Here is a 25,290-nt window from a genome sequence, read left to right as displayed (position 1 = left end):
TGCCAATCCAAGCGGTTCTTTAAAATTTAGAGGTTTTGCAATATTTTGCCGTTAAAGAACGGACTATACCGGTAACCAACATCAGATATTCAGATGGCAGCATAGTATTTGCGGACAACCTAGACCTAGAGGACCTACAAGTCCTTATGAAAAAAATTACGTGTTACAGTTAACACTATGGACTCAATATATACGTAAAGACGACAAAGCTGATGATTATTGGTGAGAAAAAGTTAACAGAACCAAACCTTTAGTAGTCAACCACACCTTTAGTAGTCAACCTTGAATTAAAATATTGCCTAAAGACCTCCGCCACTGGAAACGTTATAGAAACCTTTTTTGTCAAAGGATATTAAATTACGCTGTATACAACATGAACATACTTTTGACTGCTAAATGATTATTCCACATTAAATGTTTTCAAGTACACAATTCATGTGTAAGTAAGACCCAACTTCACGGATAAGTAATTATCGTCGTTTTGTAGACAACAGCCAATTTAGTACAACCTTCAAGAAATTTATATTCAAGAAACTTCGGCCATAATTAAATTCGGAAAACCAGCAATAAGCACGGATGAGCATTGGGCTTCATTACTTTAAGTCAAAGCGAGTTAATGGGCCTAGTATTGTCCTGTCTCACGCAGTATTTTTCACGTTAAAGCAAAAATTAAAATCAATTGTTTTATAAACCCTAACGAATTCCACACGAGGCAATGACTATTGAATATTAAGTTTGATGTTTCATTTGCTAAAACTTATGTCAGAATCATCCAAACACGACTTTATAAGAAGTGTGAGTTTCATATGAGTGACACACGATTCTACCAAGCATGTCGATGACTCAACATGAACATATCCACGCAGAAAACAAAATGCATTACCATTGCGAAAGATCCAATTAGATGCAAGCTCGTGGTAGAGGGAAAACCTATCGAACAGCTAAACCAGTTCAAATATCTAGGTGGAGATTTATCAAGTTATCATGACCCAGCCAGGGACCTAAGAGGACAAATAAACAAGGCCGCAGTCATGTCCGGATGTTTGAGAGATGTGGTCTGGAATAACCCATAAATGAGAATGGACAGCAAAGTTAGAATTTATAAAACTTGCATCAGACCTGTTATGACCTATCGTATTGAATCAAGAGAAGAAGACACCAATAAATCCAAAACCATGCTACGCACAGCCGATATGAAGACACTAATAGCAATAGTAGGGAAGACAAGAAGAAATATAATACGATACAACATCATCAGGGAACAATGTGGAGTGCAAGATGTAATAAGATAAGGTAGGCAAAGACGAAGAGAATGGTTCAGTCATGTAAAAAAATGGAGGAGTACGGACTACCAATAATTGCGCTAGAAGGAAAACCAGCTGGCAAGTGTCCACCGGGGAGACCTCCAAAAAGATAAAGAGATAGCTGGCAGTCTACCCCTGAATTAACAGATCGACATATCTACAACAATATAAGCAGAAGAAGACGACACTCAATTCGGATTTCTAAACGCATTGGTAACACGAGAAGCTCTTTTTGCCTTAAATATGTTAATACAACGATGCAGAGAGATATAGTCCGTCCGCTATAACTTTTCCCATGCGGTACGATTCATTTTCAATCAAATTAAGTCAAAACAGAAAGTGAAACGTACGCCGATGTGTGTAGTATAATATAGTATACAGTATACAAAATGTATATACACATCGACGTTCGTTGCAATTTATGTTTTGACTTAATTTGATTGAAAATGAATCGTACCGCATGGGAAAAGTTATAGCGGATGGACTATATAAATGTACATGTAGGTACATGCATGTTTTATTGATTATCGAAAAGAGTTTTACTGCGTTAAGCACCAAAATATGATCGAAATTGAGAGAATAACTGGAATTGACGAACAAGGCTTTCTAACTATATCAGAACTATATTGGCACCAAATGTCAACAATTGAAATAAAGCACACAGCATCCGAAGATATACGAATCATACAAGGTGTGCTACAGGATTGCCTCTTGTCACCGCTATTATGTATTCTATATTCGGAATTTATATTCAGAAAAGCATTAGATGAGGTCCAAGGTGAAATCAAGATTAAGGGTACTAGCGTAGATAACATCAGGTACGCTGATGATACCATCCTAATAGGAGCAATGCGAAAAAACTACAAGAATCAAACAAGCGAGGAAAACACTCACAAACATGAAAACATTTTTTATAAGGTCAGAGCTTAGTCTAGAACTCAGAATCCGAATGATCGGATGTTACGTTTTCTGTGTCACTCTGAATCACTCACTTGTGAATGTAACAATTTCTATTTATACTCTGACCAGAAATTGGGCACAGGACTCATAAATGTAACATGATGCACTAACTGTACAAGGTGCAAATCAAATACGCTGTATTCTAATAAGAACATCAAAATAGTATCAGCTGTAACAACAGTATGCAGCAAACCCTTCAGCAGAATTTAGCAGGCTTCGATTGCCAATACTAAAAGAAAAAGTCAACAAGAACATACCAACCATAGTGGAGTAAAGGAAATCGGAGATCAAGTCTTCTATAACTCCATACATCCTATATATGCAACACACAATACACGAACACATACCTATAAACACAATTTAGAAAATTTGACATCAGTAGGGTAATAACACCACCCTCAAACAATTTTTTAAACCACACACTTGCCGTGACCTACAAGATCAATGCCAAGTATGTCAATTTTTGAAAAGACATTCATAACCTAATACAACTACTTACGTTATACAATCTTCAGATAATTTTATTTTTAAAATATATAATATATGTTATCCAGATTACATTTACTTTTGCACTAGCCGACCGTACCCATATATTTCCTCAATAAAAAATTCCCTTCACAAAAGACTTCCAGCATCATGAACTCTTTCAGCTAAGTAAATCCACTTTCCATAAAACCTGCATGCCGAGCCAGCCACCTATTATAGCTTATTTATAAAATAGCTTCGAAATCGACCTTGAGATGTCAATATCAGGATACTCATATCGCTATGATACCTACTACCCCGTCCCGAACGGATGTTGACATGAAAATAGATACGGCGGCGATGGCTAATGATAAAAATAAATTTCCTAAACGTAAATTGACAGAACCGTTAAAAGTTGTTTTATAGTGCAAGGTCGAAGAAAATGGATTTCCTACGTTATGCATTTATTTATTTAGTCGTTAATAATGCCTTACATGCTAACGGTGTAAAATCCATTTGATTTACGAATTCTTGAGAATGTTTTCTTTTAAATATGAGGCTATCCAAATATATTCAACAGGTCCTGAAAGTCTTTTTTCTCAAAATTCCTAATAATTTACGAAGCATCAGATGGAGACGTTGTTAATTTTTTTTTATTCATGGTTTCACGTTTGTTTTCATTATTTTTGTTTATTCTATACTTTTCCTTTTTTCTTCCCATTCAATGATATTGATGTCATCATCCTTCTGGCATTCCTCCCCATTGCTTCTGCTTTAAGATTAAGATTGCTATTATAAATTTGTTGGTTTTAATTCTTCATGTAGCACCAGCTTTCTTGTTTTGTTGAATTTAATCATATTTTCTTCTTCTTTTCGCTAAACCGCTAGAGAGAGAGTCGATAAATATAAATTCCTCGGAGCAATTATAAACTCACAATTAGATCAAGATAAGGAGTTAAAGGTCAGAATAGAAATAGCTCGAAAAGGATTTGTGAAATACAAGTCAATGTTTACAAATAAGAAATTGAGTATGGCCATTAGATTGAGGTTCGTCGAATGTTATGTTTGCTGGGAACTACTTTAAGGGATAGAAGCTTGGAGTCTAAAAGCCCAATTCGTAAAAAAATTGGAGAAATTCGAAATGTGGCTATATAGGCGTATTCTCAAAATTCTTTGGATGGTAAAAGTCTCAAACGAAAAAGTGTTAGGACGAATTGGACATGGCAGAAAGCTTATGGACACATTTAAAATAAGAAAAACATCGTATCTAGGCTACATACTTCGAAACGATAAATACTCTCTTCTACACGTCAATATACAAGGAAAAATAATAGAGGAGAAAAAAGGCTTGGGAAGAAAGAAGAAATCTTGGCTGAGGAATATCAGAGATTGGACTAACATCAGTGTTGAACAGATATTTCACGTTGCAAAAGATAGAGAAGCGTTTAAAGAAGTGATCGCCAAACTTCGTTAGAAGACGGCACAAAAAGAAGAAGAAGAAGGGAAAGAATATATACTACAAATATCGAATTTAAATGATTTCAAATTGTTGATAGTCCATTATTGGACTATTGGACTAATTCCAGATCATCATCGAGGCTTTTCATTCCGTATGTAATGTTTGTCGTTCTTATTTAGGGCTCTCTGATTCGCTTATTGTGGTGAATCACTCTGCATTCTTCTTGTGTATTATCAAAGTTTGTTGTATGACTTGGCTTTCGTTACAGTTTTCTTCCACTAATCTCGATATGTTAAAACATTGTGCTAGAGAATTGTTAACGACTGTTAAATACCGAAAAATGTCTTATCTGGGACATATAGTGAGGGGAAATCGATATAATATTACAGCTGATCCTTAAAGGCAACATAAAGGGTAGAAGTGTAGGAAGAAAGCAAGTTTCTTGGTTAAAAAACATTCGTGAGTGGACTCAAATATCAAATGCAGGACAATTATTCCATATTGCAGAAGATCCAGAAGCCTTCGCAATGGTGATCGCCAACGTCGGATAATTCTGATATGGCACGTGAAGAAGAAGAATCATTGTGCATAGTTCCCTCTCATAGACTTTCAGGATTTTGAGATTTATCATGACATGGTCCTCCCATAGCTCTCTGAGTCTTTTTTTTCTTCTTCTTTTATGGCCTTTGGGAACTGCGCCCATTTAGCCAGCAACACTTCTTAAAATCAACGCCTGACTAAACACCAACACCATTACGAATCCAATCGAACAATCAAGGGTCTTCCTCCTCCTAAGCGCCTTCTCTATTGAGGTTGGCGATCAATATGGCAAATTTCTCTCTGTTCTGGGCTTGATGGATTAAGTTATTCCCTGTTGTGTGGGTCCATACTCTGATGTTTCGGAGCCAGGATTTTTTCTTTCTTACTATACCCCTTTTACCTTCGATTTTGCCTTCTAATATTACCTGAAGCTGCTCAAATTCCCTATGGGGCATTATGTGTCCTAGATATGACGTCTTTCTAATTTTGTTTGTATTGACCAGATGAGGACGTGTGTTCATTATTTCCAGTACTTCTTCATTTGTAGTTTTGCTGGTCCAACTTGTTCTTAGCATTCGGCGGTACATCCACATTTCGAATGAATTCAGTTTGTTGACGTCATACTGTTTTAATGTCCAGCTCTCACAGCCATATAGTAATAGAGACCACATATAACACTTTAGTGTTCTCAATCTTATTGTGACAGATAGCTTGGGGTTACAGAGTATTTTACGCATGTTCATGAAGCCAGATCTTGCTATGTCAATACGTAAATCAAGGGTAGGGAACAGAAAAAAACTTTTCGCACCCAGGTCGTTCAGGGTGACTATCTAACCACAGACTAAGTAGGGATACGGGGTATTATTAATTTACACGACTAATTTTATAATCTAAAGTTTCAATTTACACGGCTTAGCATAATCTAGAAGAATCCTAAAGATTGACGGTTTGTTCAAAGCTAGTAAGTTAATCAGATTATATGGGGGATAAACGTTTTCTTGCAATAGCTGCATATTTAATAGATTTCTTTGTGTCGCATATTTGTCACATATAAAAAATATGTGATCCAAGTCACCTATTGTATTGCAATTTTCGCATAAACCCGATTGTATTACATTGATTTTATATAGATGTGCGTCTCTGGGTCTTCCCCTTGGCCTTTCAGTTTCTTGTTTCCATCTGGTGAGCTTCTTAATCAGTAGGTCGTTTTTCCTTCTCTCTATGTATCCCAGCCATCTCAGTTTCTGCGCTTCAATAAATCTAACTATATCTTCTCCGTTTATTATGTCTCTTAGTTCTTTGTCATTCCTTTCTCATTTCTCCCTTGTCCATTCTTATCGGGCCCATAATCCGTCTGAGGATTTTCCTTTTGAATTCCAGATAGTTCCGCTTATTTTATATTTTTAATTTTACATCTGATTTCTTTAAAAATTCCAAAACTTGAACTTTGTGCTTATCAACTTACTGCAGTTTATAGTAAAACATTACTCCACACAGTTTTCTACAACTTTGTCATTTTTTCTATAATCACTAGATCTCTATTTCCTTTTTTCATTCTTTTATATTCGAAATGCTTGTCACATAACATAACCCTGTATATAATAAGAACACCTACTTTAATCCAGAAAGCAAATATTTTTCTACATAAGAAAAAACCGTCATCGAGCAATAAAAAAATTGCTTTGGTCGTTTTCTATTCAGCATTTCATCAGACGTCAGACGTGTATAATGTGGCGTGAAAGATCGATTGGCTAACAGCACACCTGCAGTCCATTCCGCGTTCCAGAATAGTGAAGAGATTTATTGCCTTTACGAGAGCAATTTTGCAAAATAGACTAGAAACTAACCCTAGATAAAAATGGCTAGTGTATGTGATACGAATGCGCCTATACATGCTAAGGGTCACAAAATTTATTTTATCAAATGGTTTGCTATATATCACGAATTCAACCGATTTCCATACGACGCGACGCAAGAAATAGAATGGTTTATTTGTTAGTAAGAGATAATATCCAGTTAGAAATAGGGATGACAAAGAGAAAAAAAAAGGGAATACATCTGTATATCATATGATATGAGATACATCCTGAGATGAAGATTTGAACGAAAGATCCTGAGAGGATATTCGGAGAATATTCGGTGGCATCTGTGAAAATGGTGTTTGGAGGAGGAGGTACAACTACGAGGTATACCACAGATATAAACAAAAAGCACCCCTCAGAAACCTTGTGGAAATTAGGTCCCAGTGGATTTAGTTCATACTTTGGGAAAATACTCTTTGAAGCATCCTGATAAAAAGTTCTCATGAGCACATCTCGATCGTATGGAGCATTTTCAAGATATAGAGGCACAAACTCTAAAAATTATAAGATTTACTGGGTATTCCAATTACCTGAGTTACTTTTACTGATTATCTGGCAACATGTAGAAGTTTGGATTAAATAAAAGTACTAGTAGTCTAGGATTTTTTCCTGGCTATCCAATGGCGACTTTTACTTTGACCTTGACCTTCAACGGACGTCATCTTCTAGAGTTTCGAGGGTTTTCATAATTAAATTGATATAAACAGATTACTCATGGGCTTTTGGGATCGCTAAACACGAATATGCCATCAGAATTGACCTCTGGAGGACATGGTGACTAGGGCCACTGTAAGGAACGTCATCTTCTAGAGTTTCGATGGTTTTCGGCATTTAGTTGATGCAACTAAATTACTGGAGGGTTTTTTGAGGTCGCTAAACACGAATATGCCACCAAAACTGACTCACGGAGCACCTGGTTTCCAAGGTCAATGAAAGGGGCTCCTGGAGTTTCGAGGGTCTTCGGTACTACATTGATGCAAACGAATTACTCATAAGTTTTTGGAGTTGCTGAACACGAATACCCCATCAGAACAGACATCGGAGTACCTGGTGCCTAAGGCACGTTAATTTAACGTCATGCTTTAGAGATTCGAGAGCTTTCGGTACTAAATTAATGTAAACTGATTACTCACAGGTTTTTTTGGCTGCCGAATGTAAATACGCCATCAGATCCGACCCACGGAGCACCTTGTGCCTAAGGCAGGTTTTCTTCTGGAGTTTCGACAGGTTTCGGCATTAAATGTTCAGAAACCCCAAAAACCTAAGAGTAATACATTTGATTCCTCCATTTGATTCCTCCGAAACTCTAGAAGATAACCTGTTTTAGGCACCAGGTGCTCCTGTGTCTGTGCTGATCACGTATTCGTGTTCAACAACCCCAAAAACCTATAACTAATCCGTTTGCATTAATGTAGTACCGAAGACCCTCGAAACTGCAGGAGCCCCTTTCATTGACTTTGGAAACCAGGTGCTCCGGAAGTCGGTTCTGATGGCATATTCGTGTTTAGCGACCTCAAAAACCCTCCAATATTTGATTTGCATCAATTAAATGCCGAAAACAATCGAAACTCAAGAAGATGACGTCCCTTGCAGTGGCCCTAGCCACCACATGCTCCGGAGGTCAATTCTGATGGCATATTCCTGTTTAGCGGTCCCAAAAACCCATGAGTAATCTGTTTATATCAATGTAATGCCGAAAACCCTCGAAACTCTAGAAGACGACGTTCGTTGAATGTCAATCAAAGTAAAGGGCGCCATTGGATAGCCAGGAAAAAATCCTAGACTACAAGTAATTTTTTTTTATCCAAACTTCTACATGTTGCCAGATAACCAGTAACTCAGGAAATTGGTATACCCACTAAATCTTATAATTATCCGAGTTTGTGCCTATATATCTTGAAAATCCTCCAAACGATCGAGTTGTGCCCATGAGAACTTTTTATCACGATACTTCAAAAAGTACTTCCCAAAATATGAACTAAATCTACTGGGACCTAATTTCCATAAGGTTTGTGCGGGATACTTTGATGGTAAAAACGTAGTATCTCTTATAAGAATAGGAAGACTAAGATGGGCAGGACATCTCGCAAGATAACAGCAGAAAAACCCTCCTAGAAAAATCCTTATGTCACAACCTGTCGGAAGTAGAAATAGGGGTAGGCCAAAACTCAGATGGAAGGATGGTGTAGATGAGGATGAGAGAAAAATAGGCGCTGCAAACTGGCAATGGTTAGCAATGGATAGGACTGACTGACATAATATACTTAGGAAGGTCGGGGCTCTTTCATAGGGCTGTAGTACCATTGATGATGATGAGATACATCCAACGAATAAATCGATATATGTACAATGTAAATCCGCAAACGGTGGCGCTTGCAATCCTATCAATATTCATAAAAGACACAGACATAAAAAAGGGAAAAGTCAAAAAAACAGAATGCAGAATGCAGCAGGATTTGGTTGTAAATATTAAAACAAGAAGTGAACAACAAGAATATACCAACAATAGCGGAGTAAAGGAAGTCGCAGAACAAGTAATCTACAATCTCATACACAATACGTATGCAACACACAATACACTAACACAAATCTATGTTACAAAATTTAAAAAACGTAATTTACAAAACCACATTTATGATAACACAAAATAACAGAAAAAAACAGTCAGAATTTGATCTTCCTAGGGCAGGGTAATAACACTACTGAAGAAAAATACTACATAAATATTTCGAGAGATTAATTAAATTATTCTCGGAAAAGTATTTCCAGGCGCTGGCTCAAAATATATAATATTAGTTTAGACGCGCGCACCCTTTCTTTTACACTAAAAAGATTCGTTGATCTCGATTTAGTTTATAGGCGTTCAAAGATAGTTATTGGTAGAAATAAACAAACTCACCCTGCGCTGTGGTTGCTTCTGGTTGTTTTTTCTTATCTGGCCAGATAGGTATCCTTGTGTAGCTGTTTGAGGTAACCTACATACGGTTTGCGAAAAACTGTTTTATAAACACATAGATACGCGCACTATTTTACGCACTTTTGGCTCAGTAAAGCCGGTAGAATTTTTTTGGCGGTAAATTTTTCACGTGGATGACGCGGACCCGTTAATGAGAAGTGTTTTTAGTTATTCACTCCTCGAGATTGAAGAAGAAAGTGATCGATGCAACGTGGTTAAGTCTTTTTCGGGAAGGGAGGAACGCTTCGCGCCAGAAAAAATAATACTTATATACGCCGCTAGAGTCTGCGGTTCACTTAGGGGTTATTTTACGAGGGAGCGTCTGAAATTATTATTTTGGACGCTGGTTAAAATTTGTATTTTAACATATTGCCGGGGGGCGCCATGAGCGAGTACGCCTCTGGTTATGTTGTAGTGTTAATAATATAGAAAGTGAAATATAAAAATTGAAACATTCTGAGATACCCTCGTAACAACTAGTGATTTTTTTTTTTTTTTTTTTTTTTTTTTTTTTTTAGCTAAGTAACATATTTATTATAATTAGTATCTAACGCATAAAGGATTGAAAATCAATAAAAATTAATGAGTTTACCTAAATGACTAACCTAGAAAGACAAAAAATTAAATAAAAATTACTGAACTAGTAATTGCATGGTAATACTGCAATCTTTCTAATAGCTCGCAAGTAGTCGCCGTTGGAGGAATGAACCCTGACTGTGCGAATGAGATTGTCCCTACCAGGGAGTACCTCGGTCACTTTTGCCAATGGCCAAAGTAGAGGAGGTGTATTGTCGTCTTTTAATAAGACAATATCACCTACTTGTACAGGATTGGTAGGTACCGTCCATTTTGGTCGGTGTTGGAGAAGATTCAAGTAATCCACTTTCCACCGTTGCCAAAAATTCTGTTGGATCCGGCTCACTTGTTGATAAATAGTGAGACGGTTTTGAGGTATATCAGAAAGTGTAGGCTCAGGAGGTGCAGTCAAGCTCTGTCCTACTAAGAAATGACCTGGGGTCAAAGCTGTTAGGTCATTGACGTCATTAGAGAGTTTGGTAATAGGTCTAGAATTAAGGATAGCTTCAACTTGACAGAGAATTGTATAGAATATCTCAAAAGTAAAGTGGGAATTCCCAATCAACCTATATAAATGGTACTTAGCACTCTTGATGCCAACTTCATGTAGTCCGAATTGAGAGGGATTACGAGGAACGCCAAACTTAAATTTAATAAAATTCTGGCTACAGAAGTCTTGAATTTGACGAGTATTATCCTGATTTAGAAAAAATTCATGAAGTTGTTTTAATTGATTACGACCACCGTAGAAGTTGGTCGCGTTGTCTGACCAAATGATGCTGGGAGTTGACCTTCTAGCGATAAACCTCTTGAGGGTAAGAAGAAATGCATCAGCAGACAGTCCAGTGACCAGTTCTAAATGAACACATTTGGTGGTCATACAAATGAAAAAAGCGATATATACTTTATAGAGTTTAGCATTTTTTAAAGGCGAGGCTTTGACAAGAAAAAATCCACCATAGTCAATGGAGACTCTTTCGAAAGGTCGGCTAGATAAGACACGATCTGGATGAACATCTGCCATTTGTTGAAAATAATTAGGAGTCATGAATCTAAAACAATTGATGCAATTATGAATGACTTTCTTGGTTTGTCGAAGACCATCAAGGGGCCAGTATTTCAATCGTATATGAGATAAAGTGGTTTGTGCGCCTGCGTGGCACAGCTTTTTGTGTTGCTGTTCAATCATCAGAGCAATAATACGATTCTTAGAAGGAAGGAGAATTGGATGCTTTTGTGAATAGCTTATGGAAGCGAAACGTAACCTGCCACCTACTCGTAACAGTTTATCATTTTCATCGATAAAGGGATTCAGGGCTCTGATGGCTTTATTGGAGACAGACAGCCGTTTGGACAATTCATGAATCTCCTTAGTGAAAGAAATGGATTGAATATACTTGAGAACAAGGCAAGTAGAAAATTCAATTTCCTCCACGGAAAGTACATCAGTATCTATAGCAGTGTGATTTGATTTTGCTTTAAGATTGGAAACAAATCTAAGAACATAGGCTAGGGATCTTTGAATTTTTGTGAAAGATGAACAACGATTAAATAAATCATCCAAGGTGTCATTTGACTGAGCAGTAACAGTGACATTTAAGGAAACTTGATTTTTTCTTAATTCAGGTAATTCCCCATTCCATTTTTTAATCTGAAATAGTGAGTAATCGATTTCCGGTTTAATTAGAAATTTCGGACCATGAAGCCACAGATCAGTAAGTTCAGCATTAGAACAAATAGATTTTGCTCTGGAGGGCAGATCCGCTGGATTTTGTTTCGACTCAACGTGGTGAAATTGATAAGATTCACTGAGGGAACGTATCTTTATGACTCGAGACTGTACAAACTGATTGTAGAGAAACTTAGATGTAGTTACCCAGGTCAGGGCTATTGTACTGTCCGAGAAGAGATGAGTTTCAGAAATTTTTAAATCTTTCTGTAAGATACCTTGTGAGCGGTGAGTTAACTGGATTCCTAATAGAATGGCGGACAGCTCTAATCTTGGGATAGTTAGTTTGTTTTTTAGGGGAGCGATTTTTGTCTTGGATGTGACAAGTCTCACCGAGACGGTAGAGTCGTCATAAGTGACTCGGAGATACACGCAGGCAGCGTAGATGTCCTGAGAAGCATCACAGAAGGTAATAAGCTGAGTTAAGATAACCTTTTTATCTAGGACTAAGCATCTAGGAAATTTTGTTAGATTTATGGATTGGAATTTCGTTAGAAGAGATTGCCAATCAGAAAGAATTTTATCATTGGTAATGGGGGTGTCCCAATCTAGTGACAATGACCAAATCCTTTGCAACAGAAGTTTTGAATATACAAGAGTTGGTGAAAGAAGCCCTAAAGGGTCGAATAAACGAGAGACATAACTAAGAATTTTTCTCTTAGTAATTGGCGATGTTACCTCGCATACAGGAGGCTTGAATGAAAAAGTATCCTGATCAGGTGACCAAATAATACCTAATATCTTGTCTGAGGAACCAGCCAGGCTTAACTTAATTTCTGGAGTTGGAATCAACTTATGTTTTTTAAGAAATTCTGGATGGTTCGAGCTTAGTTTATGGAGCTGAAAGCCGTGCTTACTCAACAAGGAACTTAACTGAAAGTGGAGAGTCTCAATTTCTTCTAAATTGTTACCACCAGATAGTACATCGTCCATATAGGTAGAGTTGAGCAAGGTTTTTGCCGCAGATGGGTGTGAAATTGCATGAGTATCAGCAATGTGTTTTAATACACGAGTGGCTAAGAAAGGGGACGAGGATAAACCAAAGGGTAATCGGTTGAAACGAAAACACTGAAGTTTGTCATCCTGTTTATCCCTCCATAGAAAGTTGAGAAGGAAAGTTTCTTGTTCATTTATGGAAATTTGCAGAAACATATGCTTAATGTCAGCTGCTAGTATATACTTGTAGTGGCGAAAAGTGATTAAGATATCAAAAAGTTCTGGTTGCACCGTGAAGCCTTTATCTAGAACCTGATTTAAACAAATACCTGATGTGGACTTGTTGTTGGGATCAAAGACAATTCTCACGGGAGTGGTGGAGCTTGTTTTTATTATAGGAAAGTGAGGCAGAAAATAATTGAATTTTCCGTCAAAATTTCTTACTTGAAGAGGAACGTCTGAGACTAAACCTTGAGAATGGTAATCTTGAATAATTTTAGAATAGCTTTGCAACAGGACAGGGTCTGAATGCAATTTTTTCTCCAAATGAAAGAATCGTTTTTTAGCTGTGATAAAGGAATTTCCCATGTGTAGGTCATCAACAGAGTGTTTTAAGTTTAGATTAACTTGATATCGACCTGAAGGCAAAATCTTAACAGTATTCAGAAAAAGTAATTCAGATGGATGATTTTCAACAGATTCAGAAATGGGAGGGTTGACTTCTTCGGATTCCCAGAATTTTTGAACAATCTGAGAGAGATTTTCATCAGCGGTTTGAGATTCAGGCGATTCTGGAGTAGAAGACAGTGTCGTACATGTAACCAAATTATTTACATATTGAGAGGTACCATGCTTGCTTTTTATACAATTTTCAGGAATGCGGCCAGAGATGATAAAACCGAATGTAGTGTTCTGCAGAATTGGTAGACCAGTACCTAAACGAATAATTTGACCGAGTATAATATCTCCATAGTAATCAGCACCGAGTAAAATATCAATGTCTGAAGTGATATGGAATTGAGAGTCAGCTAGTTCCATTTCTTGTGGAATTTTTAGTTTGTTGGCCATAATTGGCAATTGTGGCAGACAGTTTGTAATTTTAGGTAGAATGGAACAAGAAATATCCAACCTTGAATCATTTGTGGAAGAATAGATAGTCAGATTAGCGGTTGATTTGGAAACCGAGACAGTTTGATTTACTCCGGTGATCTGTAACTGCTTGTTAAAGGTGGGAGTGCTTAGCTGATTAATAAGATTTTGTGTAACAAATGTAACTTGACTTGCTTGATCGAGAAGCGCCTTTACATAAATTCTTTTCCCACTGGGGGCAAGGAGGTATACCTGTATGGTACTTAGAAGGACAACAGGTGTGTTGACCGTATTAGCTGACAACACGTGTGACATAGAAGATTGAGATGGGTGCGTGTTGTCTCTATCCTGATTTTGTGAAGAAGAAGGTCTATTATTTGAATTAGTTAGTTCATTGTACGTGTTTGGATTTATTGGATCACGTTGGGGAGAAGAATTTTTTCTCATATCAAAATGTAAATAGCTATGGTGCTTGCCACCGCAGTGGGAACAAGTTGTCTTACTTAGACATTTTGGAACGGAATGACTTGAACCAAGGCAGTTATAACAGAGATCATGTTGTTTGACGAACATGCTCTTGGCTCGTGGTGTGAGTTCTTTGAAATCCCTACAGATGTAGATGGAATGGTTACCTTTACAGTAGGGGCATAGTCTAGACTTAGAATTATTGAAGGAGTTCGTTTGTTGGTTGTCGTGTTGGTTATTAGTGGTGTGATATGAATGTCTTACTTCCTTGGAAGTTTGTGATTTGTAATTATTTTGGGACTTGGACGAAGAAGAAGATTGCAGATTTTCCAAATGGTTGGCTCTGATATTTATATTTGCTAGAAACTTTGAAAACTCTATGACCTTGTCAGCATCAGGGGCAAATTCCATTGAACGCAATGTGGCTTGGTCAAGCTTCTGTGAAGTAATGTGAATTAGGATTAAATTTAATAATTCATCGGATGTCTTATTGAGATTAAGCAAAGCCTTGTAGCTATTTGAAACAGAAATATGAAATTCTCTTAACTGGGAGGAATTGGCATGATTGTTCAAGGGTTTAGCTTCAACAATGCCTGAAATTAGATCTCTAATAAGAATGCGATCATTAGTATATCGAGCTTTCAGGGTATCTAAGGCGATGGTATAATTAGTCTCAATCAATGGAATATTTTCTATTAAGCGGTAAGCATCGTCCCTGAGTAGATTTCTTAAGTAAATAAATTTTTCGATGTTAGTGAGGGTTTCATCTTGATCAATGATGCTGAGAAAGGTTTGGTAGAAGAATTGAAACTCACTTAATTTTCCGGAAAAATTATTGATACGAAGTTCCGGGAGCTTGACAGTTCTCTGTTTGGTGGTGGCATTTTGAGTAATTTGACTAGAAGGAGACGGGACATTGGGATTTGGGACACTAGATATTTCAGATGTTGTAGAACTTGTAGGTGGAGTTAGGAGGCTTTCGAGTTTTTCCTCAAGTAAAGAAATGCATTTATAATATTTTTTTACTATCGGATCTACGTCTTCAGTAGTAGCTAGCTCTGCAGCGAGAAGATTAGTTGCGTCATTATAGGTACGAAAAGCATCTCTGAGTTGACAAAGTATTTCCTTAATCATATATTTAGTTAGAGAAGCTAAGTCAGTTTCTACACTACTACATAATCTAGTTAAATCTAATTTACTGGCAATTTTGGACCTCGTTAATTTGTTAATTTGTCCCTGTTCCATTGTGATAATTTATTTTAATTGGTAATCGATAATAAATGTTTAATAAAGGAATTATTTAAGATATTAAAGAGTCTTTTTTTTGTAAAAATGTGTAAATATTATCAAACGCACCCCCGTATGTCAGTGGAAAATTCTTTAGCGTTGTTAGAGCAAAGTGATTTGTACGTGTTGTGACGTAGGTGGTTTCTTCGTAGTACCACCGCGACCGATGGAATATTCCGTCAAGTCGTAGGGAAAGAATCGAAAACGAAAATACCGTTATAAGATGGCGCGCGGCGAGATTTTGCAAATGAATACAAGAATTTTTTCTTTTTTACGCAAATTAGAAATGGCTAATTATCCGGCTCGAAGGACCACTAGATACTTATGAAGAAAAATACTACATAAATATTTCGAGAGATTAATTAAATTATTCTCGGAAAAGTATTTCCAGGCGCTGGCTCAAAATATATAATATTAGTTTAGACGCGCGCACCCTTTCTTTTACACTAAAAAGATTCGTTGATCTCGATTTAGTTTATAGGCGTTCAAAGATAGTTATTGGTAGAAATAAACAAACTCACCCTGCGCTGTGGTTGCTTCTGGTTGTTTTTTCTTATCTGGCCAGATAGGTATCCTTGTGTAGCTGTTTGAGGTAACCTACATACGGTTTGCGAAAAACTGTTTTATAAACACATAGATACGCGCACTATTTTACGCACTTTTGGCTCAGTAAAGCCGGTAGAATTTTTTTGGCGGTAAATTTTTCACGTGGATGACGCGGACCCGTTAATGAGAAGTGTTTTTAGTTATTCACTCCTCGAGATTGAAGAAGAAAGTGATCGATGCAACGTGGTTAAGTCTTTTTCGGGAAGGGAGGAACGCTTCGCGCCAGAAAAAATAATACTTATATACGCCGCTAGAGTCTGCGGTTCACTTAGGGGTTATTTTACGAGGGAGCGTCTGAAATTATTATTTTGGACGCTGGTTAAAATTTGTATTTTAACAACTACCATCAAAATTTTTTTAAACCACACACTTGTTGTGGCCGACAAGATCTAGGCCAAGATTGATCATTTTTTAAAAAGACATACATACCCTAATAAAAATAGGTTATGCATCTTTCCAGAATTTTTTAAAATTATCTTTTTTGAGACTAATATACCTACTTATTTCAAAGCTGATTTTTGATCTTCGATATCGATTGTCAGCATTTTAAACCAAATATTAATTTAGCCCTTTCATTTTTAGTTGTTATAGGCAGTATTTTCAGTGCTATTAGGTCTGGATCCCGGGTACTAAAAAAAAATTGATTAATAGCAAGCTGAAAATTTGTTAATAGCTTAACGGTGTCTGGTTGAACAAACTTTGATGTACGGGAACACTGGAAAAGGGGAAGTTTTAATTGTGGAACAGGTTAAAAATTTGGAACGTCAGACTACGAAAACGTGCCATCTATTTCGTCCGACAGAACTTCCAATTGATTTGTTACCATTTCATTAAACTCTCATCCAAAAGTCAGACTGGTATTTATTACCACCTGGACATTATAAATAGCAGTCTGATTTTTGCATGAGAGTTTAATGAAACGGTAACAAATCAATTGGAAGTTCTGTCCGACAAAATACATGGGGCGTGTTCGTAATCTGACGTTCCAAATTTTTAAATTGTTCCACAATTAAAACTTCCCCTGTTCCAGCGTTCCCGTACATCAAAGTTTGTCCGACTAGACACCGTTAAGCTATTAACAAATTTTCAGCTTGCTATTAATAAACTTTTTTTGTTACGCGGGATCCAGGCCTAGGTGCTGAACAATATCGTTTAGGATACATTTTCTGGTTGAGGCTATCACTAACATGCTTTATTTGGAACCTTAATTTGTATTTTTATCTTCGTCCTTGGTTCTATTAAAATAAGAAATGTTAGTGCTTCTTGTGAGAAAAATACCTGTTATTATTTTAACCCTTTTGTTAAAACGAAGTTCAAATTATGCCGGAAAGTAGCTTATTTAATTCCACATAATTGCAAGTTAACAAAGAAAACATAGTAAGGGCAGGTTTCTTCTAAATTATTAATGGAAATTAAAAAGCTTATTTTTAAAACAACTTCTTTGTTTTCTTAATAAGATCGAAGGAAAACTTGCGGGTAATCCTTCAGGAATTATTTAAAAAATATATTATAATTGTAAGTGTATACCGAGGAATAGTTGTAACCGGATCTATGAGAAGAATATATGGGTAGATTTTGAAGAACTGGATCGTGAAAGAATATTTAGATTCTGAAGCAGAAGAAAAAGCAGGATTTCATATAAGTCGATCCGTCATTGAAATTTTCTTCTCCGTTATTGAAAAAAAGATGGCACCGAATCAAGAAATTCATATGTTGTTCGTCTACCTACGGAAAACCTACTCTATCGTTCCACTGAAGAAGCTGTGGAAATAAATGAAAAGCACGAATATTAACATATAATTAATAGAAGCCATCAAAGTACTATACAATCAACCCATAACAAAAAAATAAAACTGGGACACATATAACAAGATTTGCAACATTATGAAGGATTGAAGCAAGGATGTTGACTGCCCCCCATTTTATTAAAAATATACCTCGAAAGCGCTTTAAAAAATAAAATAAAATAAAATGTAGATCAATGAGGATCAAATTCACCAACACTATGGTATGTACCCTCAATCTTGCAGATGATCAAGGAATACTGGCTAGCTTATGACGATGATTTAAACTGTATGGCCCGGAAATTAATTAAAGAGTTCGATATGCCGGGTCTATGAGTCAATAGAAAAAGTTATAAGAGAAATAAATACGGTAGGTAGAAAAGCCAACACATTGTTAAACAGTATTTTATGAGATCCATCCATCAGCAAAGAAAATAAAAAGAAGATATATGAGACTACTCGTATAGTGACCACTATTACTCTACATACACCGAGAGAACAATTTCTTTTCTCCTAAAACACCGATTTCTTTGAGCAATATTTCTTAAAAGTTAACATATCCTATTAACTTAAACATACCGGTTCACATATAAAGAAACGAGTTTTTTAAACACAACTCAATAATTTCTTAAAGATAATTTCTTCAATACTAAGAAATGCATTAATGGCTACATTTAATTTTCTTATCCTAAAGTTTTTATTTCTTAAATTGAAAACTACAAATATTTTGCAGTATAAGAAATATAATGTTAAGTTAATGCATATTTATATTTGTGAACAAGAAATTTTCTTGCAATTAAATAAATATTTTAAACCACAAGAAATAATTCTTCAGAAATACCCTCTGTAGTAACTGTGGTTATAAAATAAAAACTTTGTCATTAATGCCGAAATGTTACTTGCAAAGAGATTTTCTTCCACAAAAGAATTGCGCAGATTAACTATTTATGATTGAGTCGTCAGTGGTCAGTGTTTGTCAAGATGGCGTGATATGTTCATGTTCATATAGATGGATGTTGGATTTATTGGTGTACTTTAAAAATTAACGGATATTTTGAAGGTACGTACATATATAGGTAGGTATTAAATAAAAGTAAATTGAGTAATTTAAGATGTAATAATAATATTGTTGCGTATTCGAATGGTTAAAAAAGAAATATAATAGTATCTTTATATGCTTTTTAGGTATAATGATGGACGACTCTGAAATAAAGGAGCTTATTATTCTAACTGGGAAATATGCCACAATTTAAAGCTGGGACAGAATGATATAATATATAGCTTCAGAACAATATTAAGAAAGGAGTTATTAACCAACTGCGGGACCTTCCAGAACTTCATACATGTAAGTACCTTTTTAAAAATGTGTATACTTATGTATCAACTATAATAGGTTTCTTGAATGTATCGTCTTCTATAAAAATATACAATATAACGCTATATCAAACATGGCGGGTGCAACGCTGAGGATTTTTTCTGTTAATTTGAGAAAAAGAAATCAGTTAGTCTAAAAGAAATATATGTTTATGGTTAAGAAATGTTATTGCCGAAAACCGTGAATTAGTTAATATGTATTAAATGACTTAGATGTAAACTAATAATACTTTCCCGTAATAAAATTTCTTAATGATTAGGTATGCTGTCTCTTTTAGATTATAAAAATTAAGAAAATTACATATTATTATGTCTGCTTCAATGCTTTACATTGGTTGTATTTTCCCTCTTGTTTTAGCTAACAATGTTTATTGTGTGACTTAATATTAAACAGATAAATAATTAATATTTCATTAACAAAAAGAAAAAAATAAACAAATATATGTAGGTTAAATAATGCCATATGTTTGAACTAAATATGATTGATTATTATTAGTATTAATAGTTCTTACGTGTGGCCGTGTATTTGTTTTTTTTTTGTATTTCCTAAATTTGTCAAAATAAATATCTATATCTTTATAAAAAAAATTTTATTAAAGTAAGTTTACTCTTTCTACATAACGATTTTGTTTTAGTGAATTGCTGATATACAAAGTGCTATTAACAAAAGAAGGAAAATTTGAGGAAGTTGGATTTGCCTCTCCATCCTTTTATTGTTGTGTAGAAGCCAGTGGTTTAAGGGTGGACAAAATATTTGTATGTAATAATAACGTTTTATATCTTGTTTTATTAATAAATAATGATTTTACCTTAACACAATGATTTATTTCGCCGTATGTAATATCACTTTATTTTCAAGAAATATTAACTTAACTCTAAATATACGTTTATCTCTGCGAAATATATTTCTTAACATTAAATAAATAAATTATTAATAGTAAAATAATAATATTTCTTACTAAGAAATATTATTGCTCAGACAGAATAGTTTTCTAATGTGTAGAAAATATATTTTTATGACTAATAAAATTAATTAACATCAAGTGTAATTTCTTTCTGATAAATGGGTTTGAAGTTTGCCAGAAAGTGATAGTTAAATCATGTTTAAGATATATTTCTTTGGCTATAGTAGAATTTATTTGAAATATTTTAGAAAATTATATCTTACATACAAAGATATATTTCTTAGGCAATATGCCAAGTCGATCTTTCTTAAATATTAATAAAGTTTCTTTATGTCAAGAATTTTTTTCTCTCGGTGTAGCACTGAAAGAAAGTGTTGAGGGAAAAGGAAATGGATTTTTGGACAAGAGTGGCACGAAGATCCAGAAGAAAATGGATTAGCACGGGATGCGTTAGAGAAATAACGGGAATCAAATAAAAAATAATAGATGACTTATCAACAAAACGACTTATCTGGTCCGGACATATACAAAGAATGGATGAACGACGAGTATCAAAGTGAATACTTAAACGATAATTCGAAGGCAAGGAGAACAAATTGGAGACATGGAGTAGACAAGAGGGTAAGAGAAAGAAACATAGAAAAGGACCTACAGAACGACAGGACGAAGTAGCGATTGGAAGTCGAAAAACGGTGGAGAACGTTATAAATGAACATGTAATAAATACGTGTAAATGATGGATTTAAATCATGAAATAAATACACCTACATTATGGTAGGGGAGCCCAAGCGGGGATTTTGCAGTTACTCGAGCGCGTCAGATTAGCATATGGGGAGAAACCTGGTACCCTGGAGATGTACCTCTACCATATATTGGCTCTTAACACAGGGGAGTTCGTTAAGGGGGGCCCGAAAAAAAAATCTCTCCTTAAAAAAACTCGAAATTGTCAGATTAAGATAAGGTAAGTTAAGTACATGCAAAAGAGTGTATATTTCAAAAATCTGACGATTTCAGCCGGGCGTAAAGAAATGGGTGAGTCCCAAATTTTCACAAGAAAAAAGCGAATATATCGCGAAATAAATGACAGATCGAAAAACTAAAAAATATATGCCCAATATTTTTTAAAAATCTGTCGAATGATACCATACACGACTTCCCACGGAGAGGGGTGGGGGGTAAATTTAATAGTTTAAATACGAATCCTGCGATATTTCGCGAAATGAAAATCAGGTCGAAAAACTGTAAAATACACTTATTCAATGTTTTTGAAAAATCTATCGAATGGCACCAAACACGACCCCCATGGATGTGGGGTGGGGGGTTACTTTAAAATCTTAAACAGGAGCCCTCAATTTTTATTGCAGATTTGGATTCCTTACGTAAAAATAAGTAACTTTTATTCGACACATTTTTTCGAATTATGGATAGATGGCATTTTAATCGGAAAAACGATTGTTGGAAATGGAAAATTAAATTAAAAAATGGCAAGCGCCCACTAAACTGGAAAATTTTACTTAACTTTTTTTGGTTTTAGGACCTCCTCTTCACAACCCAATAGGTCCCCAAAGCGCTCGAGTGACTGCACATTTAGCATACTTTGCTCCCCTACCATTATTATAATAAACATAGATGAATATACATACATACCTGGTAGGAATAGCCTGATGCAGATGTTTCAAGATCTTCAATACCAGAATTTTGAATGTAGGTGTCACTTCTGGTTATACCGTTGGCCAGTAAAAAACATAAAGAAGATATTATCAGTATTCCTCGTAGTTTCAACATTTTTGGAAGTACCTGTAAATACAATTTTTTTGAAATATTTTTTTTTTACAAATTTAAATAAATTATTTTTTTATATTATGTTATATTAAATATATTATTTTTTTAAACTATGTTTTTTAAAATTTTTAGAGAATTTTATTACGACCTTCCCCAGATACTTATTTTAAAATCCATAAGGAAAAATTTCCTGTAGCTGGCTCTATACCATTAATTACAAAAATTGAAGAAAAAGATCTTCTGTGTAAGAGGTCTATTTATTTGAAAACCCCAATAAAGTACCACATTAAAAAACAGAACGTTTTCGGTCTTAAAGAGAGCATCATCAGTGTTCTAAGCCTAAAATAAGTATAACCATAATTAGTGAAGACAAGAGTAAAAAATTTAAAGGTTGACCAAGATAAAAAAATTAGGTTATACTATGCTAAGCCACCAAAAATGCATGGGTTAAAACCCTTAAAATGCCGACTAAAATCCTTACATTGGCGTGTTATATATTAAACCCTGGCAATGGGTGAAATTTAAGAAAGATAGATCCCAAAGCATCATATGACTATACAACGAGCATGTGGGTGGTTGAGTTGATTTCTCTGTCTTCACAAAGAGAAAGGTGAACGCCAACTGATTACAGGTGATAGGTATGAAAGCGTTTCTGACTAATGACAGTACGAGACAGACAGTGTAATATGAAGTTTTGTGAACTGATATGTAGTTAGGTACACTAGCCACTAGTTACAAAAATTATTATTTGTGGTAAAATTCAATAATAACAACAAACATCATGTGCTGGGATTACAAGTATTCCCAATTAAGCTAACAAGAATAATATACGGAGCTCATTTAGCTGAACGAAATGAGAAAGTCAACAAAGGTATGACTAATGGTAGAATTACGAGGCAGGGAGCCTCGTAATAAATACGATAGTAAAATAACTGTGGACTTCGGTTTAGCTAAGGTATTTAATAATAAATCAATTGGTTACAAGTTAGATTACAATGTGGGTACATTCAGGTTACCCCCTTGCTTGCAACTTATTTTACTTTCAAAGAAATTGCTTTCTCAATAAATAGGTATAATATTTGGCATACGACAAGGCTATTCCTTGTCAACCACACTATTCAGCATAGCAGTAGAATGAACAGTCAAGACTAGGGGAGTTAAAGGAACTATAGCCCACTCCTCTAAACAAATTGTAGTAGTATATGCAGATTACATAGTTCTTATGGAAAGAGATAAGGAGATATTAAAAGAAGCAGTAACAATCCTGGAAAATCAAGCATGGAAAACAAGTCTACAAATTAGTGAAGGAAAAAAATATTTAAACTGCTCTGAAAGAGAAGAAAACAAGAGGGGGAAAAATCAAGATAGAAAACTACACTTTCGAAAAAGTTCAAAAATTTAAATATTTGGGAGTCATGGTGAATGGCAAAAATAAAAGAAGTGACGAAATAATAATGAAGATAGAAATAATGAAGGACAGAAACTTATTCAGAAATACAAAACTGAAAATATGCAGAGTTGCAATCAGACCATTACTTACTAGCAGCTGAGACAATGTGCCTCACAAATAAAGATAAAGAAAATTAAGATCGAGCATTGAGGAGTATTCTGTAGTGGTTGAAATTTCAACATTTCTATTCCACTGAGAGAATATACCTCCGTATTTCAGGCAGAGATTTTTGCAATTCTGCAGTGTGCAAGAGAAAACAACTTGAGGGCCTTCGAAATAAAGTCTATAAGCGCTAAGGTGAACTCTAAGCTAGTGTGGGAATATTGACAAGAACTTGATAGACTGGCGCAACTTAACAGTGGTATACTGGTATGGGATCCAGGTCATCAGGACATATACTGCAATGAAAGAGCTGATGCATTTGCCAGGAGAGCATCAGCTACAAAATACCTGGGTCCAGAGCCGGCCGTGGGAGTGCCAAAAAGCGCCGTCCGCGAACGTAAAAAAGCCTGGATCCGAAGACAACACAACTCACACCGGGAGAGTATATCCGGTCAAACACATGGCAAGATATATATCGGACGGACATGTGCTAGTAGGGTGAAATTACTGTTGAAAACAAGCAGGAATCAGCTCAGATTCATAACAGGTTTCCTCACTGGGCATGCGCCAGTTAAGGGTCACCTGCATACAATGGGGCTGTTTCATGGAGACTTGAGCTGCAAACCCTGTAACAGAGAACCTGAAACAGTCAACCATATCTTGGCAAGATGTACAATAAGCCAAGTGGCTGCAGTACGACCGGTTCTCAACAAACGGCTTCCAGGGAAAAAAATATTGAGGATATTCGTAAAGAAAAATTCTCAGAAGAATTATGGGCCTGATAAGAATGGAAAACGGAAAAATGAGGAGAAGAATGAACCACGAAGAGACATAATGACGGGAGAAGACATAGTTAGATTTATTAAAGCGCAGAGACTCAAATCGCTGAGGCTCAGAGAGAGAGAGAGAGAGAGAGAGAGAGAGAGAGAGAGAGAGAGAGAGAGAGAGAGAGAGAGAGAGAGAGAGAGAGAGAGAGACAGAGAAGGAAAAACTAAGGACTGATTAAGAAAGTGGATTTCTCACCCCCTGAAAGTGAGAAACTGGAGAGAACTATACACAAATCGAAACGAGTGGAAGAAAATTGTAACGGAAGTCAAGTCATACAAAAAACCTTGGGAAAACCTTGGAAAAGGCCTTGATGATGACGATGATGTGGCTCTAATCGATATTTATAATTTTCTACCATTAAAAGATGTACACCTCAAGCTTTGTATGCTGATGATACCAGTATCACTTGGAGCAACTCAACTATTGCATCTCTTCATGAAACTGTAGCTTCGGATCTACTGACGATAAAGACCTGGTCTGACTCTAATTTACTCTCTTTTAACGTAGATAAAACAGTAGCATTATCCTATAAAGGGGCTCTTCAACCTTTGCCTCTTAATAACAGCCAGATCGGTACCGTTGATTCTGTAAAATTTCTTGATATTTTTTTAGACAGCCACCTCAAATGGTCCCTTCATATCGATTCGTTAAGTAAGAAACTCGCCTCAGCTTGCTATGCAATAAGAGCTGTCTCAAGGGAACTCCATTTAGCATTTTCTATAATAACATATTTTTGGTTGTTCCAGTCTCATCTTCGATATGGTCTTCCTTTTTGGGGTTCTAGTACAGCTGCTCAATTTGATGTTATTTTTAAATTGCAAAAAAGAGCAA

General features: G+C 35.7%; 2 protein-coding genes across 2 annotated transcripts in view; one reads left to right on the top strand and one right to left on the bottom strand.

Moving 5' to 3' along the window:
• Positions 1-25,290, top strand: part of LOC114340380 (uncharacterized) — a 1,055,195-nt gene that overhangs the window by 141,909 nt on the left and 887,996 nt on the right. The gene's annotated exons all lie outside the window — the stretch shown is intronic.
• LOC114340365 (uncharacterized) overlaps positions 1-25,290 on the bottom strand; it is an 88,506-nt gene that overhangs the window by 55,730 nt on the left and 7,486 nt on the right. The window contains exon 2 of the mRNA XM_050647832.1: positions 21,945-22,094. Coding sequence (XP_050503789.1) covers positions 21,945-22,082 — 138 coding nt within the window. The 5' untranslated portion in view covers positions 22,083-22,094. The remainder of the gene's footprint in view (positions 1-21,944; positions 22,095-25,290) is intronic.

This window comes from Diabrotica virgifera, chromosome 3 (assembly GCF_917563875.1).
Source record: "Diabrotica virgifera virgifera chromosome 3, PGI_DIABVI_V3a".
NCBI lineage: Eukaryota > Metazoa > Arthropoda > Insecta > Coleoptera > Chrysomelidae > Diabrotica > Diabrotica virgifera.
This window is presented reverse-complemented; position numbering and strand designations above follow the sequence as displayed.